General features: G+C 44.3%; 1 protein-coding gene across 4 annotated transcripts in view; it reads right to left on the bottom strand.

Moving 5' to 3' along the window:
* Positions 1-21,031, bottom strand: part of Ano2 (anoctamin 2) — a 372,934-nt gene that overhangs the window by 173,218 nt on the left and 178,685 nt on the right. The window contains exons 13-16 of one of the 4 annotated variants that reach the window (XM_012517437.2): positions 15,236-15,396; positions 10,629-10,711; positions 5,018-5,029; positions 4,683-4,793 (exon numbers count right to left, since the gene is read on the bottom strand). In XM_012517437.2, the coding sequence (XP_012372891.1) occupies positions 4,683-4,793; positions 5,018-5,029; positions 10,629-10,711; positions 15,236-15,396 (367 nt within the window). Of the gene's footprint in view, positions 1-4,682; positions 4,794-5,017; positions 5,030-10,616; positions 10,712-15,235; positions 15,397-21,031 lie in introns of all 4 variants that reach the window. The other 3 variants (XM_023703730.1, XM_023703729.1, XM_023703727.1) reach the window with 3 other exon arrangements.

Here is a 21,031-nt window from a genome sequence, read left to right as displayed (position 1 = left end):
CTTCAAGGAAAACTTACAGGAAGGAAGGAAGGAAGGAAGGAAGGAAGGAAGGAAGGAAGGAAGGAAGGAAGGAAGGAAGGAAGGAAAAGAAAGAAAGAAAGAAAGAAGAAAGAAAGAAAGAAAGAAAGAAAGAAAGAAAGAAAGAAAGAAAGAAAGAAAGAAAGAAAGAAAGAAAGGGTAAAATGGAAAGAAAGAAAAGAAAAGGCTACTCCTAACATGGTACTGATTTGTGGGAGACTAAAGTTTTATCTTCTAAAAGCATTTTTGAATAACACTGGGTCAGAGAATTTCTTAGACATGACACAAAAGCTTAAGTGACAAAAGGACAAGTAGATAAAAGGTACTATTTCAAAATTTGCAACTTTTGTGCAAAAATAAAGAAGTTCATTTTCACCATTTCTGTTCAACAGTGCACAGTAGGTTCTAGTCAAGGGGATTAGGAGACAGACTCCGAGAAAGAGAAATAAAATGCTTTTGGAGATTAGAAAGGAAAAAGGAGACTATCTCTGTTCACAGATGACATGATCTTGTAAACAGAAAATCCTAAGGAATCCTTTTAAATGATCAGGCTCATAAACTAGTTTCAAAATTTGGAATAAAGACCAATATACAAATCAATTTTACTTCTATTCATTACCAATGAGCAACTCAAAATTAAATTTTGGAAACAATTACACTTGCAATAGCATCAAAAAGAGTAAAACAATTATCAGTAAGCTTTATAAAACTGAAAGCTCTAAAATGAAATACAGAGCTAAAGCAATGGGAAGACCTAGCATGTGAATAAACCAGAAGGCTCATGGTGGCAGAGATGAGGGGCTCCGCAAATGATTCTCTAGGTTCGACTCAGCCTTGATCAAGTTTTATTCCGAACTGTACAAGATTTTTGGAAATTCATGTCGAAATGAAAAGTATCTACAATTTTGTCAAAACAAAAATAAAAAACTTTATACTCTTGAAAAAGAATATAAAGTCAGAGGACTCACACTTCCCTATTTCAAAATTTACTACACAGGTATCTCAAAGCAGTGTTGCATTGGCATAGAAATAAAGCCTCCCATGTAAAACCAGGTAACCAGGCTGGCAACATAGCTCAGAGGCCTAAGTGCCTGCCTGGCAAGCTCCAGCACCTGGGTTCAATCCCCGGCACCACATGCCACACCAGCCCCACCCCCAGGTGTGCTGATCAGACCACTAAGACCAGTTATGGTGGTGCATGCCTATAATTCAAGCTCTGAGGATGCTGAAAACACGACGATCACTATGAGTTTGAGCTGCATAGTGAAACTCTGTGCCAAATACATTTTTTTAAAAAATCAGTTAACTTTTTAGGAGGGTATCAAGATAATTTCATGGGAAAAGCAACCTATTCAATAAATAATGCTGGGACAACCATCAACATAAATAAAAATTTGGACTCCTTGGATCACAGACCTGACAGTCAGAACTAACATTAAACATGCTTGGAAGGAAACCCAAGAGCATAGCTAAATAATATTGGGTTAGACAGTAATTTCTTAGACAGGACACAGCACAAGTGACAAACAGACAACTAGATAAACAGAACTATTTCAAATTTAAAACTTTTGTGCATTAAATGATATCATCCATAAGGTATCAACTGCAGAATTAGGGAAATATTTGTAGATTAAATTATTTGACAAAGGACTAGTATCCACAGCATATAAAAGTATATTAATTGGCTATGATAATAAAGAGCCAATTCATGCAATTTTTAAATGGGCAAAGGATTTGGACAAAGCTTTACCCAAAGAAAACGCGCAAATAGTCAGTAAGCATGTGAACAGGAGCTCAGTATTGTTAGTCATTAAGGAAACGTAAATTCACAGTGAAATGTCATTCCATGTGAGTGAGATGAGTAAAATTCGAAAGAGAGGTACACAGAGTAGGTGAAGATAGGGCGAGATCGGAATCTTCATACATTACTGGTGCAATGTGAAATAACACAGTCGCTTTGGAAGGTAGTCTAACAGTTCTTCAAAATTTTAAATATAAACTTAACACGTTATCCAGAAATTTTATGTCTATGGATATACCTAAGAGAAATGAAAATATATATCCCAAAAATTATACATAAGTATTTATAATAACCAAAAAAGAGCCTACTCAAATATTTATCAACTAACAATTAAATAAAATGAAACATAAAATATAGGACATTACTCAGGATAAAAACAGTGATGTACTCTATTGAAGTGCATGATGACGTGGCTAACTCTTTTAAAACTTTCCTAAGTGAAAGAAGCTGATGATCACATATTAAATAATTTCACTCACTTCAAAATCCAGAATAGGTGAATTTATAGAAGACACAAACGAGTTTAATACGTTGATCAGGACTTGGCAACAATTGGGTACAGGATTTGTTTTTAGAGTAGAAAAAAATTTCAAACTTAGATTGGTGGACAATTGCACAAATCTATGATTGTATCAAACACCACTGAATTATATACTTTATATGCGTGAGTTGTGGAGTAAGAAAATTAAATCTCAAAAAAAGTTAAAAAATAAAAGGATTCAATATCTTTAAAATTAAGAAAGAAAGAAAGAAAGAAAGAAAGAAAGAAAGAAAGAAAGAAAGAAAGAAAGAAAGAAAGAAAAAGAAAGCAAGCAAGTACCGGGTGTGGCTTCATCACCACCCAGCTAGCTGTGTGGTCTTGGGGAAGCTTCAGTGTCACTCTGGCCTGCTCAGATGGCAGCTCCCTACCATGTCACAAGAAGGACAAAAAGAGAGGAGGGAACATGCACCCTCTGGGGTCTGAGGAAGGCAGAAAGAAGGTGGCACTCTAGGGCACTAGGAGCACATCCCAGGCCACCAGCCAGACTCCAATTCTTAGTCCCCGCCTGCTTCCCAGTGGGCCTTTCTCCAACACCCCACACACCATAGCCCCGGGAGCCGAGCTGGGCAGTGGGTACTGACACAGAGCAGCTTCAGCGACAGGAGCTCCGTCAGCACCTCCCGTCAAGGACTACATACGCAGCAAAACAGAGCATTTATAACATTCACAGGGCCAAAGGAACACAAGAAGGATGCTGACAATCAAACCCTAGGTTGCTTGTATCTTGTGCTGTTCACTAGGAGGGTCATTTCCTTCCCTGGCCCAAAAGGCATTAAATGCTTTGAGCCTTGTATTCTCAACTGTGTAATGAAAATAGATGTTGAACACTAAAACATAAACATATGTATCATTCATAATGCATTCAGATGTTTTTTAATTATTCATGGTTCCTGAAAGTTATTTGACCTATCATGCATATATATCCAAGCCATGTTTATATTAGAAGTACAGCCTCAATGTACGTAGTTCCAGCTCCTTGGCATTCCCGTCTACAGAATTAAAATTAAATGAGTCAGTGGTCAATAAAAGTTACATGTGATTTCCATAAAATTATCCATTGTACATTGCTAGGGGTGGAGAGAGAAGGCTGTGTGAAGTTGCCAAAGCAGACAGAAGGCAGAGTGCTTGCTCTCTGGTGAGGGTGCCTACCATAAGTACTCTTTCTGCTAAGAAGGAAGCCATTATTTTTCTGAACGATTGGTGGTCTTGGAGTTGGTCCTCATCTAAGAAAAAAATGGCTTGGAGGGCCACCCTCTCTTCTGTGTAACTCCTGTTTCCTTTTTTCTTTTTTTTTTTTTTTTAAAGGGTAGTATTCTGGGCTCCAAAACACCACATTCATATGTTTTGGTGTTTGCATAAATTTGCATGCTAACATGAATGGTTCCAACTTAAAGAATGTGAAACAAAATGAAATTTGAATTCAAATCCAGGGTGGAGAAAAGACACATGCAGAAATAACAGATTTTTTAATCTTGATGATTTTTTTTTCAGAAACAAGATTTAGAAAGTCATAAATACATACTCTTTTGATTCCAAGGAAGGGTAACACACACTCATACTAAGAGACCAGTATTGTCAAAGAGGACCCCCTCCTGTTACACACACACACACACACACACACATACACACGAATATTTACAGATCACATCAAAATCTGAAGCTCAGAAATATGACTCGGGCTAAGCTTCCCACCACATCCCTATCTTTACAGGCCCATCCAAAAAAACAGAGTGTGAAGAACGTTGTGTGAGGAACTCAAGCAAACACAGGTACAGATTCACCTGTGCTGTTTTCCAAAACTATTTCTCACTTCTTTATCCTTTTATTTCTCCTCCACATTCGGACAGTAGTATGGCTTCGTAGTTAGTCCTCCTTTAGAACCCCAGACTCACGCACTGTTTAGTGGCTGTGTGACCACTGGAAAATGAGTCTGATGGCATGACTCTTTTTATGATACAGCAGCAGCAGCAGCCTTAGACTGATTGTGATCATCAAATGCGGGTAGCTGCTCTGGTGGGCTTGGCGTGGCAATGCTGCTATTCAACACTTAGAGTGTGGTAGTGGAGGAACCAGGCCTGAGGTGGCTTCTTTTTTCTCCAGTCTGCCCTCTAACTCCATCCAGACAGCTGTACCCAGGCAAGAGAAGGCCCAAGTCATGGTGACAGCTTGCTGCCAGGAGCTCTGGCTCAGGAAGCAGGAGAAGTCACTTTCCCACTCCACTCTGTCCCACCCACGATGGTCCTTCTCATAGTCCAGTCTCCCTTCCCTGAGGGGCCCAATCATACAACTACAAGAGCAACAAGGGAGCAACAGGCATCTTACCTCCTCCTCTTTTTCAGTTGCATTTATTTCCAATTTCTGGACCACCGACTTGTCATTCTCCTTTAACATTTTCTCTCGAACTTTGGTTTCATACTCAGGCCGGGAGTGCTCCTAAAGCAAAGAGCCAGAGAGCAGTTAGTAAACAGGAAGAAGAGGGCCCTAGACCTTTGGGTTATAATCAGATACCACAAGTACATTGAAGTCAGGATTGGGACTGGTTGCTATCAGACATGAACTGTCACACCATACAGGATCACAAGTAGTCTAGGTCAAGAACACAAGATAAAGGAGAGAAAAGGGACAAACAACACGTGTGATCACATGGAAAGCCAAACCTTGGCACGCTCCTGAGGATGGCACCGGTGTTGAGAAAAGAGAGAGGAAATGTTAACTGCGTGGCTGATGCAAAGAGAAGCTATGTGCTCTGCAGGGCAGTCTGCCAAAGGCCGGAGCACAGACCTCACCCCACCAGCTAGCCTTCGTCCTCAACTCACTTGCAAGGAGCCAAATCCCAGCTGAAGAAACAGATGCACTCCACAGCAGGGTGTTGGGGCAAGAGAAACACCCCCCTGCTCCATTGTTCTGCAGGCTAAAATGGCAACCAATAAACATCAAAGTCAACAGTGGCCATGAGGGAAGTCTTAAATCTCCCTTGCTTGAACCTGCTTCCAGGAGAGCCCAGGTGAGCAACCGACAAACACACCAATGCTCCAAGCACGTCCTTGGGCCACTCGGCCATACTGGCCTGAACTGTGAGTTACCAGGCTTGGAAAACAGCACAACACTGACTGAGTGGACCACTATCAGCAAGTCAGTGCAGATCCTGGGGCAGGAAGATGCCAGATCGGCTTCAAAGGGAGCTCAGCAGGGCTCCCTGGGCTCACTGGCTGGCCCTCCCTGCAGCCCCCAGCCCCAGCACAGATACCCACCGGCGTGAGGGCAGTGTCTTCCTGCAGCACTGGTCAGTATCACCTGGGGCTGGATTCAAGCGCTAGCTCCGCACTTCAGAGAACACACAATTTTTTATCACTGCCACATAACAGAGACTCCACATCGAAGCTCCTAACCTATCTCTGGCTTTCATAAAGCAAGCCATAATATTGGAGAGACTACAGAAGTGACTAACAAGCCTAATAACATACAACAGCAGGTGATGCCATTCTGGCACTTAGTAAGGTCCTCTACTGTCACTGGGTCTTGGTGGCTGTGTCAGTCCCACCACTCCCAAGAGTTTTCTCTGCAAGTCAGTCACGCTTACTGGACAGGGCTCCTTCTCTCTGAATTATTAGAATTTACTTAACTTACGCTCCTGACTATATGGTTTTCTCTAATCTCCCAGCTACTCTGCATGAGAGTCTTCTCCTAACCTGAGGGTCAGCTCCCTGTCCAGCATTATTTTGTTTCTTGCAGCAACTGGTACCACAGTGAACACACAGACACCTTGAAGTGCTGGTGAAGTGCTCTCCACTCTGTCTCTCTCCTGCATCCACTCTGCAACACACCACCGCCTAAGGTGTGCGTGTTCCAAGGGAGCTTTAGCTAAAAAGGGATTCCAGGTTGTAAAAGGCCAGAAAACATCACTCAGTACATCACCTTTCTGGGAGTCAGAGTGAACATATTAAACGCTCTGGAAAGTGCTACTGTAAAGACACCTGCTTAATTTCCATAAGCTCCCCATTTCCCAAAGAACAGCTTTTGCCTGTAGCAATTAACATTCCACAGGAATACTCTGAAAAAATGTGGCTTGAAGTTTTCCTCCATGGCCCCTGAAATTTGACTACATTTTTCTACATTGTTACAATAGAAGATTTTAATGAAAAACTGCAGCAGTGTTTGCAGCATTATAATACAGGTTCCAAACCTCCTCAGGCAGGAGGAGTTTCTGTCCACTCGCACCCTGATGCATCTGTTTGGAACAAGCCAGTTTTTGGTACCCAGATAGGAGCAAGAAACACAAAACAGAACTAGGCTGCAGATATGGTGAGGTGTAGAACCGCCAGATGCTGGACAACACAAGCTTGTTAATCCTAAGACTATGGAAAGCTAAAGCCATAGGACGGCAACTCTGAGCTCAACCTGGACCATGTAGCAATTCAGCACCTCTTGATTTCTTTAAAAAGCCAGGACAAAGGAGCTCCAGGCCACAGCAGAATCTAGGCCCATGAGGGCTGCTCTGATACACCCAGCCCTGGGTACATCAGCCTCATATTCCCCAAACAGAGCCTCCCTGGTGGCATGACCTGACTCCAAATTACTCCAAACACTTCTATCTAGAAGCGTCCTCAAGAGGAAAGACGCAGGCCAGCTGGGAATCAGCTGATCTCAACAGGTCCAGCCAGAGCTTCAGCCAACAAAGATCTTCATCAAGGAGTTAGCAAGCACCCACTATGCTTTGAGCTCTCTTCTAGGCACTGAGGATGTAGAACCGGTCCTACAGCGGGCCGCTCCCCTATAGAAGAAGAGGAAAGTCACAAGAAGTCAGACACACACACACACACACACACACACACACGCACACACACACACACGAGAAATTAATACAGGAGAAGAACAGAGGCAACAAAGCAGACTGGGAAGTGAGGGGAGGCTGAGGTGTGGAGGGTAACATTTCATGGAGACCAAAAAGCCAACAAAGGACAGCTACATGGAGACTACAGGAAAAAGACACTAGGCAATGGGAACAGCAAAGCCTAGCTGAGGGCCTCGGGAAGGAGAACAATGGGGCCAGAGTCAGGAAGGTGGGCAGGAGCTTTTGTTTCCTGTGCAAGGGGAAGCTGTTGAGGACACCTGAAGCTTGATGTGCCAGGTGAGAGGTGGGAGAGGGAGTGACAGGCAGCACACCCATGTTCAGAGGCCCCAGGGACACATGGGACTGTTGTACAGAAGCTAATTAGACAAGAGAGGCCCACTGTGAGGAGTACCCTACTTCAAAGCAAACAGCTCTCTAGGACTGGCTAGTGTCCCCACAACTGGGACACACAGGGTCTGAAGGATGTCCCATGGTGGCGTCCACAGGGCACCTATCGGCTGGTCCAGTGGGCAGTCCTGGGGTTGGACTGCTGACTGCTTCCCTGGCCAGTTCCAGTCTTTTCTGTCACCATCCCCTATTTACACACTAGACTTAACCCACCCTATCTGTTCCATTCCTTGGGGGGGTTACATGCTGGGGGTACTCCAGCTGGGAGGGACAGGGTCAATGGGCTTTGGTTTATGTATGTGTACACCTCCTGCCCCTAAGCAGCTGTTTCCTGGCAAAGACCTCTGGGAAATGATGTCTTAAGATTGTAGGCAGCTGGACTTTGGCGATTCCTGGTAGTGAGAAGGTACCTGGTTAAAACAGAAAAGGCTGCTAACTGTGGCCTCCCAGGACACCCACCTCCCTCTTCCCAAAACCCCAGTAACATCTGTCTACCTTGCACCCCTCACTTGAGAGTAAGCTAGATCTTCTTCAATACACACTCCTGTACTTCCGGTACACCCAAGGTCTCCTTTTCAAGTCCCACGTACTCCACCCAGCCTGCCCTCCATGCTCTCTGTGGCTACAGGAGACATACAACAAGCCTTGGGTGCCCACTGCAACCCTGCCCTCAGACTAATCTTGTTCCTCTGTCCTGTTGGTCATGCCTCTGTCTCCTGAACCAACAGGACCTCCTGGTCATTGTGCTGCTTCTGACCTACACCCCAAGCTCTCCAGAGTCAGGCCTCCGCTTGCCACCTCCTCTCAGTGGGTGCCGCTTCTGCCCCTGGCTGTCCTTTAAAATTCAACTAGTCTTCAAAACCCTGATATTTTCAACAGAAGAGCTTCTATTCCCTACATTGACCAGGAGGAATTGCACATCCGCTCCATCAATTCCAAGTACTTACAGACCAGACAGCATCCTGCTGGAAGTAACCCTTCAGAGGTCAGTGACTATGCCTGCAGAAGCTCAGTGCTACTTATCAAAACCTGGTGCATAGCAGGTGCTTCATGCATTGTTCAAAATTGAACAGAATCTTAAAATACATTGGATATTCTAGTTCAAAATAGAAATGCATTAAAGGGAAAGATGAGGCCATGGTCCTTTCCACTCACCAGTGCTGGCCCTGGGCTGTGGGCGGGGTTGGGGTGGGGCAGCAATGGTGTCACATAACCATCCAGCCCTGCAGGAACCTCACACAGAGATCCCATCAGGGACTCTTCCTTATTCCACAGGCAAACCCAGGCTCGCCCAGACCCCTCTCAGCCTGCACAAGTTCCTCAATTGTGTACCTGCCAGGAATTTACCATGGCTCATTGGGTTAGACAAAGAAAGAGGAAATCTGACCATAGAGAGGAAAATGGGCAAGAGTGTCACTCCTGCCAGGGCCTGTTACAAAGACATCAAGGGCATCGAGTCTTGACCGTGCTGCTCTCCGCGCGTTTATACCTCCTCTCAAGCAGAAAGGCTTACTGGAGTCCTCAGCAGGGTTAAGCAGACACACTTAGCTTGGCTCTGGCCTCCACAGAATTAAATATCAGGGTTTCCTTGCTTCTTTGGAGGCATCCTAGTGTCTGGCATCAGGACATTAAGAGATAAGAACCGCTCCCACCCAACCACTGCAGCCATGTTCATATTCATTCATTCTTTCATGCAGCCCTTCATTTTCTCTGTCTCTCTCCCATCCCCAAATAGCTATATAGGTAGACAGATGTAGATATGGGTGGGTGGGTGTATATATCATATACAAATATATATAATTGTATTCAACAAGGAATACAATTGCATTTAATATTCTTTCTTATTTATCTTCTTTGCTAGCATGTTTTCTACAAAGGCAGAACCCACATATGCCTTCTTTCACTTGCCACCAAAAACATGATGGCATTAGTCTCAGGGTCAAGGCTTCACCCATAGAACTGCAGTACTCAAAAGAGGTGTTGGAATGGGGGATGGGGCGCAACCCGACGACAACCCACTACTGTGGAGAAAGCACTGCTGTTCTCCCTCCTCCTAGAATACGACTTCCAGTCGACACAACCTGACTGGCGGATTCTATTCCATTTCAAGGAACTCCTGCCATTTCTCCCCTCATCTGTTTGAAGATCCATTGACATTAGAGGATCAATGACAAGAAATGACAACATGCTAGACTTGGGGACACACGGGTTGAAAATAAGACTAAAGTGAGGATTACAATTATCTGTTCACAAACCACCAAGGGCAGGAAGCCCTCTCCAGCATTCATGATTCCTCCTCAGTTCAAGGTGGCTAAGCTGTGAGCAGCTTCTGAACGCTGTAACGGTCAGCGCAGGGTGGGGGGTGAGCTTGGAAGCACAGGAAGTGGGGGTGCAGGGCTGACTGGGGCTGCACCCTGGGAGATTACAGTGACTAGATGACCATGGCCACTGATAACTCACAAGAATCAAGACAAGGGCTCAAGTTCTCAAAAGAGCTATGAGAAATTCCTAATTTATATATTTTCAATATCATCTTTCCAAAAATGCCAGGTTCTAGGAGGCTTTAGCATGTCGGCCAGCAGCACAGTTGCATGGAACCACCACTGCATGTGTGGCCCTTTGCTGCCCACAACATCATATACACTGGACAGGGCTGGGCCACAGTGGCTTAATCGTTCTTTTTCCTTCCCCAGGCATGAGACTCACCCTGCATCTGCCACCCAAGCCTCTGCCCTGGCCCCCGTAGGGTCAGAGGCATTCTGAAGTACCCTGCTCTGGCGCACCCTCCTCTCACAAGAAAGCACTGAGGTGTGTCTGTCAGCCTTCAGCTCCAGTCTTATAGCTCAAAGGAAGAAGGAGCATTGGAACTCTTGGCCTCAGTGCATGTCAACCACGGCTTAGCCCACATAGCCAAGCAACAAATGCAGCCACTGTGCTGCCCAGCCAGTGAGAGCCTGTCTCTCACCAGAAAGTCCACTTTCAGGGTCAAAGCAAAGCAAGGCCCCAGGGAAATACACAAGAGAACTCACTTCTTCCTCTTCTATGCCAGTCAGGTCCCAGAAGTAGCCCAGTCGCATCTGCAGCCTTTTCCAGTTTTCCAGAAACATGGTGGCTAATGGAAAAGAAGAGATTCATTTAGTTTTGAAGATTCTAAGTAGCATTTAGGTTAAACAATTGGGTAGGGAATCCACTTTAGATTTCAATTTGAGGAGCTCTCTCTGAAGCATTTTGCCTCTTAGCTGCAGCGGCTTAACACCTTCCCATCCTTGGGAGCCGGCACGTACACTTGCGTGGCTCAGCAGTGCAGCTACGTCCTGAGAACCGCACCACTGCACGATCACAGAGTACACTCCCGCACTGAGCCTGCCACACCACTGAGCGACACAGCTACGCGGGCCCACCACTGCACGTGTAGCCCTCGGCCGGCCAAAGCCTCGTTGTGTGCTGTGTGAACGCACTGCAGGAACGCACAAACACATGGCAGTCTGCTTCTAGGTTATGAGGCAAAGGAGATCCCAAGAAACAAAGGACAGATGGATGGAGGGAAAAAATGGAAAGATCTGTCCGATCCATAGTCTTTTTTGACGAGCCTGTCCTGCCCATGCACAGTTTTCTCGCCACTCCGTGGCCAACACACTATTTCCTCCTACCTGTTTCTTTCTGTCCTTCTCCCTGCTTCCTTTTCCTAGCTTTTGATCCTCTTCCTCTGAGATGACACAACTGTGTCCTACCAGTTCTTCCTGACTCCAGGCCCCAGCCTTCGAACCCATGCTGCATATAGCTGGTCAGATAATCTCTATAGATAGAGTTTATGTGTCATTCTATTTGTTTAGAAAATGTTTGTGGGATGCCTGCCATACCTGCACATCAGTCAGGGGCCAGGGCAACATGCTTTAGGAAAGACTGACACCCGCTGAGGTCATGGCTTGTCACCCCAGGAGGGAACACCTGCCACATGACCTGCCGATAGACCAATCAGATTCTCTTTAGAGAGCTGAACTAAAAGGCACAGAGAGAAGCAGCAAAGGGAGCCATGCCACACGTGAGGAAGGGAGGGAGGCCTGTGGTTTCTGCTAGCTTCTTCAGCTCTGGCTCCCAGGAGGACCCCTGTATTTTATTTCCTACAACCACGAGCTTGCCTCTTGCTTTCTTACAATAAATCTCTTGCCCTTTGAGTGAGCTGAGTGAATTTCTAATCCTACAAAAATGCTAAGCCCACTGAGGCATCTGCAAGGCACTGTTCTAGGCATTGTGAGGAGGATTAGATGAATCTAATGGAGCTTTTTCTCCAGGCCATCATCAGTCTACAAGGAAAGACCAAGTAGCTGTGGTACGAGGTATGAAGTGATTGTGACTGTAGGAACAACACAGCAGGCAGCACACACACAGAGGAGGAACACCAGTGGCTGGAGGGGACATCTGAGTTGGGTTTCACAAACAATGGGGTTCGGACAGTGAAAAGGAGGTGGACACAGAGTCTGCCGACACTCCCCTGCCTACACTTTCAGTGGATTCTTATGGTGTATGCTCTGTCTGGATGCCGCGACTTTATGAGCCTGACCCTAGGATCTCTTCCACCACCCATAGCATACACCTCACACCTGCACCTACTGCTCTAAGCTCAGCTCCTCACTGTCTTCTCCATCACCACAGTGCACATTCTGGCCCTCTGTACACTACCCTAGGGTCTTCTCCCTTGTTCCCTCCTAGTCCAGCCCATGCCTCCTCTTCCTCTACAGCCTTGCTGCCCTTCTGGTCATAGCCCTGAGGCTATTCCTTCAGCTGCACACTTTCTGAGGGCTTGGGCACCTCTGTGCATGTGCACTGGAGAGAGCAGAGGAGCAACAGGAAGAGGAGTCACTGGGACCAAGGGCAGCCACCACGCAAGAACAGCTCACAGTCCTGGTGTGTACAAGACAGTAACTGCTCTGTGCATCTACACGGCTCCCTTGTCCTAAGAGGATAACAGCACAGGCATTAGGTCATACAGTTTAAGGCCAGGGATGCTCAGAGATGAAGTGGGTGTGCCCAAGGTGGCATGGCCACATGGGTAAAAGCTCTGACATCCGCAATACACAGCCAGTCCATATTAACTTAATATGGGATTCACAGCTGTCAAGGAGTGGACCAGAGACACACAGACACACACTGAGCACAATCTGACCCCAACTCGGTGTCTCTGACCTCTAGTCAAGAAAGAGTTCAGAAACCCCATTTCTTTACTTCCTTCCTCAGGAGGGCTTCACCCTCCCAAAGTCCCTTGGTGTTTAAAGCCAGAACTGCAACGAGGCTGGACCTGAAGATTTCAGCTGACTCAGGTCCTGTTGAAGAGTAGCCTTGTGACCCCAAGTGTCCCTACAAGACCCTTTCTTACTGCCATCCAGAGCCCAAGTCACTGCACGGAACCACTTTTGCACAGCTTCCTGGCAGGCCTGGGCCTTGGCCCAGACCCACCAGGCACAGCACCACTAATCATAATAATTATGGTAATGAGAGGCATTACTGTAATTTTTAATTATAATTTGTAGGCAATCATGCCTAGGGCTCTTGGCTGCTGAAACCAAATACATAATCACATAAAACACAGCAAGGCTATTAAAAAAAAAAACCCTGTCCTACTCCAGTAAGCTCTGACACAATCCCATCCCTTTGTACTTTCCAGGGGTGGAGACAATAAATTATTGAGGATCTCAGAGGGAGGAAGAATCTGCTCATCACAGTTATTGAGAAAATACAAGAGGCAGTTGTTGGGGCTTGAAACTGCAAAGCACAAGTGAAACCACGTTTCTGTACAACAACCATGTGCCCCAGGAAAGTCGGAGGAATCACAGGCTCAGCATCTTAAGGTTTAGCTACTCAATGGTTGCAGTGTCTACAAGACAAGATCGTAGGAATTCATGTCTATATATATATATATATATATATATATATATATATATATATATCACCTATGAGTATGCCAGGATCCAAGTCAGCTCAAGTGGCTCTCAGGGTAATTACAAGATATGCCTTTTGCTGAGGAGATATAGAGTTGTCCATAACTTACAAAGCAGTAAGCCCCCTAGGGTTGATTGTTTCAAGCTTTCCTGCCAATAATTCCAGACCTCTCAGGAGCCAAGTTCCATTTCTTCCTATTTGCTGCTCCCACTTAAATGGGCTGGACTGGCCCCATGTGCTCTAGGGGGCTTCTGCCCCCCCAGCTCCCCCTCCAGGTCTTCATTGATAGCCTAGTGATACTGCAAGAATCTTTCCCATTGAGTTCTGCCTCCACCCAAAGGGAAGCCCCCCCAAGAAGCAGAGGAAGTTTGTGTTCATGTTCTCCAAGACCGCTCCCTCTCAGCTCCTGCTCACACTCTCGGCAATTTATGGGTTAGGAGCCCATCCCTGCAGACCCTCCAGGCCCCACAGAGGCCGATAAATCAAGCAGCTTCAGCAGCAGAATCCTTGTCCTGCTGGCCTGCGGTCCAACAGGCAGGCCAATGGGGCTCACACCCAATAAAAAGGAAGGTGGCTGCTGAAATGGACTGAGACATGGTGACTTGGTCTCTTTTTAAATACACATGGCTATGATGCTTTAGAAATGCTAGCTACTGTGGGATGGTTGTTCCAGGTTATTACAGTTTTCTAGGAGTGTGTGTATGTGTGTGTTCATATGTGTGCATGCATATGCATGCATGAATGCGTGTGTGCATGTGTGCGTGTTTATGGTCCAATTACTATAGCTCAGAGCAATGTTGTTGCCCCACTACTTTGGAGGTAGTGGGAAGGAAAAAAACGAAGGAACTATTTGTTCTCCCCTTCACAAATCCCTGTGGTGGGAATGCTGAAATACCACCCTGGCACGACATCTCTACAGCAGCTCTCCACAGCCTTTTTAGCACTAAGGATGATTTTTGTGGAAGACTTTTTCTATTGACTAGGGACCAGAAGTAGGGGATACTTTCACGACTAGATTCTCATGAGGAGTTCATAACTTAGATCCCTCTAAAGCCTCCTTGACCTGACAGGAGGCAGAGCTCAGGTAATGTGAGTAACAGAAGAGGGGCTAGAGATGCAGACTGAGCTTCACCCACTCTTCTGCTGCTAACTTCCTGCTGAGCAATTAGGTTCCTCACAGATCAAAGACAGAGCCTGGCCCAGGGCTTGGAGACTCTGGCTCTACTGCTTACACCCCCCATGTCCTGAAAACAGCTCTGAACCTAGAGTGGGGAGGCCAGGTGTCAGTCCACATTTACCACCAGCTTGCTCTCTGGCCACGGTGGCCATGCTACCAGTCTGGGTCTTAGAGTGCATATCTATGATTTTACACAACTAAGGGAGTATGATCAAGGTGCCTGGTAGATGTGCTAGGGATATTCCAAACATGCATTGGTTCAAATTCCAAATAAACCACACATGAAGTCAGGATGGGGTTCCCACTACTATATTCTAGGAGACAGTTGATAAGGCCATGAAGAGTATTCCTGCTTCTATTCACACATATGTGTAAGAAGAGCAAGGTACTGTCCTAAAAAATACATCTTGGGAGACAAAGAACACTACTGGAGTTAGCCAAATGAAGGCCAAGAGCCTTAGAGCTTGGTGCTATGCCCACACTGAGGCATCCCTGTGGATCAAGCCCACAATGACCACTTACCCCACAGAGCCATGAAGATGGAGAAGAAGACGGTAGCAGGGTTGTCAAACAGGTGGCTGGCCCGTGCAGTCCCACAGGCTGAGCTGAGATTCCAGTAGTCACAGGACTTGTCACAAAGAGGACACATAGTGAAGGCATTCTGCTGGTCACACATCTCTTTGCTGAAGTACACAGAGGCAACTAGGTTAGCGGGAGCTCAAGCAAGGCCCCCTGCAGGAAAGTCAACCCCAAAGAGCTCCCATTTCCAATTATATGGTTGAGTTTATCGAGCCCATAAATAAGGAATGTCGGAGGGGCTGGGTTTGGGTTCTTCACCTCAAGACTATTAAAGATGAATGGCCGCTGACCCAACGTAGGGAGCTAGCAATCACTAGGAATGTCCCCAAAAGTCAGTGACCATCTATCAGAGACACCATGCATAAGAGATACCTTAGAAAGTCCCTTCAAAATGTTTTGTCTATGACACTGGTGGGAAGCAGTGAAGAAGTCACCAGGCACAGGATTTTTCCATCTATTCTTCAACCACAAGCTGTCTTCTCAAACCCTACTTAACTCACTGGCTGTCCCACAAATGTGTGACACCAGTCACAAGTAGAAACAAACAAGACTGTGGCAGTCACAAGTAGAAACAAACAAGAGTATGGCTGGACCAGCCCAGCAGCAGGAAAAGCCATGTGAGGACGAATACAATAGAACTGGCTTAATAGAGCAGGTTAAAGGCCTTTTCTAAGAACATGAGTTGTACGGCCACTTGTGGAATCAACTTTAATAACCTCACTCTAACAAGAATTACCATGGCCATGAAATGGTACTGTAAGGTTAAGTGGAAGAATTGGGTAAGTTCTTCCAAGTCTAGATTTTCTGATGATTGGACAGAGACCATGCGTCAAACAAGTCCAACTGTTTATATTCTAACTATTCATTTACATTTCTTTTTAATTGACTCATGAGTATTTTTGAAAGTTCATTCATTCATGAAGTGACTTGCTGGATCCAATACATTCCAACTCCCACGCCTGCTTAGACAGAAGACATGATCCCCAGTTCTCTTCCACCTCACATGCTACTGGTAGGAAACAATGGATTTATCACTGTGGCGTGCAATCTTTCTTCATGGAAGTAGGTGGATAGTTTGGGTGGCGGGCGGTGGAGAACTCAAGATTTTATGACAGTGAGGCACTGCCTGCTTTCATAGAGGCTGGAAAAGGGGCAGGGGCTCCTCTACCCAGAACCACAGCTGTTTCCTGTAGGGCCGGGCAGCAGAGGGCGCTGCGGAACCCAGCGACAAGTGGGAGGCCACTTCCTGGGGGAGGCCTATCTATTTTTTTTCCCCATAATTTTATTGAGAGACAAATAGCAATGAGATAGTTTCAAATCAAATTGGTATGACAGTTTCAATAATTAACACATTGCATACTCTCTTCCTAGTGGTTATTTGCTGTACAAGATGCAGACATGACATCCTATTTACAACTATCCTGAGCTTAGAGACCTGCAAACCCCAAAGTGCCTGCATCTATTTGCCCCTCATTAAAGAGTTGAAGAGTGGGAGATTTACCGAGGGCTGTCACTTTTTGTCAAGTCCCACCTTCTAGACCTCTGTTTTTAATGAGCTATTAAGTCTCCAGCAGCAAGAGGCCTTCTGTTCAGAGAGTGGAAGCTCTAGCTCTCACAGCAGAGATTCTTAGCTCCCCAACTGAAAAGCTGCTAGATTCCCCACTGGTGCATGTCAGTAAAAATGACCCACCCCCATTGCTAATAGTAGCCAGTGATGTTGTAGTCACAGATTAAGTGGGGCAGTATTACCGAGGTGCGTTCTTGCTGCCAACTGGAGAGCCGGGTTAGGTTAAGTCTGAGTCAGTTAAGTGTCATCCCACAGGTGAGAGGGCACGCTGCACCCAGAAAGCGCACTCCAAGCCCAGATTTCACAGAGAATTGTTTGAGCAACCCCCACCCCCACCCTGAAGGCCTTGCCTTTACACCATGTCAGAATATGTGAATAATCTCTCAGTGCAGCCCTTCAGGTCACTGTGTGAGGGACTTCAGTTTTCCAGTTTTGTTTTGTTTTGTTGTCATAAAAAGCATAGACAGGGAAAGGGACAAGCCAATTCCACCTAACCCTAGTTAATAAATTTAGGGTTTATGTAGTCAGTGCAAAAAGTCAGGCACAAAAAAAGCACGCAACCTGGTACAAAGCATTTTCAGACATTGTGTTGGGTAAATTACTGGGTTTCTTATGTTGGAGCACAGGCATCTATCAATCATTTCCACCAAACGTCAGTCCTGAGCATGGATTCCTCTTGACTCTTTAAAGTCAGATGTATGGGGGAGGGGTTGCAATGTATGGGGGAGGGGTTGCTGTAAGCAATTGTAACAGCATTTGGGAGAAATTCTATCTAGAATGATACAAAATGACTCTTTGGTTCTAGGAGAGGTCACAAAGCTAACCTAGAACTGAGATCATGTCTGAGCTACTCAAAGGCTGCATTAAAATATCCAGATTTGTAATGAGAAAAAAACAGCTATAAACCGAATGGTGTATTTTTCTCCCATCATCCCCTCTAGAAAGCACAAGAAGGTTGATTGATCAGTTGAACCAAGACCCCAAAGCAAGTGGAGTTCTTTTATTTCAGTACGGAGGACTGACCCCAGGGCTTTTGCACAAGAGCTGCATCCCTAATTCTTTTTTATGTCTTATTTTGAGACAAGGTCTTACAAATTCCCAAATTTGACAGGTTGAGGTCAAACTTGTGATCCCTGCCTCAGCTCCCATGCTGCACCATGTTCAGCAACAAGTCGGGTTCCGAGGAGGTAAAGTACAGCTCTGAAGTCGGATGAGGCAGAGCATCGGTGGCACAAAGGGAGAAGATGCAAAGAGGCAGTTATTCAGGGAATTCAAACAAAACATCTGGTATTGAGGTCTCAGATCCACAATAACCAACCTTTCCCCCAATATAATTTAATCAATGTTTTTTTTAAAAAAATGTTGCATTGTTCCCTAACCATGTAAGTATTTAACATACAAAACCAATTCTTTGATAACTAAAGTTATATAGGTGTGTCCTGCATGCACAAGATCATTATTTATGTGCTTATGCATATATCTTGTATATCAAAGCTACCAGGCAAGAAATAGTATCTTTTAATGTTTTGCATAATCACTGTCATTTGTCTGGTTTTGAAACTGAACTATGGTCATGTAAGATCTACACAATGGAGGAGGGATGCACAAAGCCACTCTGGGCTTTGCAGCTTTCTGCGAATTTACCATTTTACAAAATGTAAAAATTTTAAGCCAGCCTAGTGGTATGGACTTGTAATCTCCGCGCTTGGGAGGCTGACATAGAGGACCATTGTGAATTTGAGGCCAGTATGGGCTACAAAGTGAGCTCAAGGCCAGCCTGAATAGCACAGAAAAACTCTGCCTCAGAAAGACAGAAGAGGGGCCGGAGAGATAGCTCAGTAGAATAAGCGCTTCCCTGGCAAGTGCAAGGGCCTGAGTTCAATCTCCGGTTCTGCCAAAATAGAAAAAAAAGAGAGAGAGAGAGAGAGACAGAAGAAACAAATTTTAAAAAGTGATAAATAGACAGCAAATACCAGTCTCAATGACAAAATAACCAACATTTAAAATAATCCCAAAAATAATGCAAGTTTTAATTACATGTAGAAGCAGAGAGGCAGAGACTCTTACAGAGTATGAATCTCATATTTGTAGTCAATACAGGATGTACAGCATATTCCTTGATGAAAAGATTTGTGTTTATATCAGGCCCATGAAACTTGTACTTTTGATGGATATATTAAAGAGCAATTCTTTTTTAGTATTACCTACAGTTAGGAAGAATGTAAGCAATGTTTTAAATATTGAAACTGTCCTACCAATTTGGTTTGAAACTGTCTCATTGCTATTTGTTTATGAATAAAATTATGGGAGAAAAAAGGAAAAAAATATTACCTACATAATGTGATTTAATTTTTCTATTGTTTACTTTCTGATTTTCCAGAATATAATACATCTGAAAATCAATAGTCAAAATTTCAAATTTATATCAATGAGTTTAAATCTTGTTTTACTAAAATTTACAGAGCAAAATATTTGTATCAGAGCCTCTTTAATAAGTGGTACTGAAAAAACTCACTTTCCAGATCCCAAGGACTAAAATTAGCATGTACTAAAGTCAAAATGGATCAAAGATCTAAATATTAAAGCAGAGAAAATAAATCTACTGGAAGAGAAAGTAGGTAGAAATCATGAAGACATAGGGGTAGGTAGAGTATTCATGAACAAAATCCAAACTGCACAGAAAATGCTTCAAAGAATCATCTTTTTTTGGACATAATTTTATTGATAAACATAGCAAGGAGACAGTTTCAAATCAAATCGGTAGGACAGTTTCAATAATTAACACATTGCATAAAATCTTCTTAGTGGCTAATTGCTGTACAAGATGCAGACTTGATTTCCTATTTACAAACACCATTAGAACAAATCATTCTATTCATTAAGAAAATGTAACTATATATCTATCCTAACCACTTTGAATACAAAGATACAAAATGGACATTCATCTGTATACCCTTTTTTGTTAAGTTGTTATAGGTGTGTAAACTCAGCAAAATATTCTAAAAGAGTCCAGTAGCCCATAATAGTATTGGGTCTTCCACTTAACTGGCAATGTCAGAAATTGTTGATCTGAGTCCCCAACAGGTCAACGTAACAGCATGTCTTTACTTTTTATATTTCGTTTTTATACTTTTCTGCTGGATGGTTAAGACCAAGGTAAAGCAGGACCTATGCAGCAAGAGTTGTAGCTTTTGGGTCTGATAAGATCAGTGAAATCCCCTCAGGATTTATCCTGAGATCCTGTACCTCAGATTGTAGAACCTTTGTCAGTGTCAGCCATGTGGATGAGTCACGGCCATTGCTGTGAAAGCCTGAGAGAATGTTTTCTCTCCACGTGACTCTCCTTAGGCACACTCTATATCATCAGTCACTTTCCTCTTTGGCCCCACAATCTCCTTGATCAGAAAATTTGGGACACTACCGAGTTACATGACGTTACAGTACAAATTCTCATATGTCCTGAGTCTTAATTGACCTTAGAAGGCTAGGGCCAAAATGTTGGCTTTCCTTGCAGCCCTCCTTTTTCTCTAATGTTGGTCTGCAAACTTAGGTTGTTAACCATCCAGAAGACAAGCTTATGGTTATTATCAAACAACTTAGGCTGTTAAGCTTAACCTCACTATCTGTCTGCATATCAAACACCTTAGGCATAATATGGAACAAGTATTTTTCTTCAAGTATTGATGTGTTGAACTTTAAGCCCCTACAGAATATGATAAAAAATATTTAAAAATTAGAATATGTTTTAAAAATAGGCATAAAGAATTATGTACTTCTCATGTTTTCACATAAGTCCAAAAATCTCACCATATACAACCTTGAAGCAGAACAGTCCCACAATATTCCTTTTCCTGTCTCTTACTTTCCTTCACCACCCCCTTCTTCTTGAACATCCACCTACCCGAGACACATCATAGCAGAAACTGGCATGTCATGACAAGGAGCCCATATTCAGAATACCAGAATGACAGGCACTCCAAGCATGAAACTACTATTGTAAATTACCATCTGCAGTGCAGTAGCTTAGTTCACAGGTATCACAGTATATATAGTTAGTCAGGGTGAAAATCTTTCCAATTAACTGCTAGATTAAAAAATCTTCTAAAGATTCTCAGGATCATTGCCTTGCTCATCTTCTACATATAACTGTATGGCTTGACTTATTCATGTTT

This window comes from Octodon degus, unplaced genomic scaffold (assembly GCF_000260255.1).
Source record: "Octodon degus isolate 3935 unplaced genomic scaffold, OctDeg1.0 scaffold00178, whole genome shotgun sequence".
NCBI classification, from domain to species: domain Eukaryota; kingdom Metazoa; phylum Chordata; class Mammalia; order Rodentia; family Octodontidae; genus Octodon; species Octodon degus.
The sequence above is the reverse complement of the archived record's forward strand: the minus strand, read 5'-3'. Positions and strand labels throughout refer to the sequence as shown.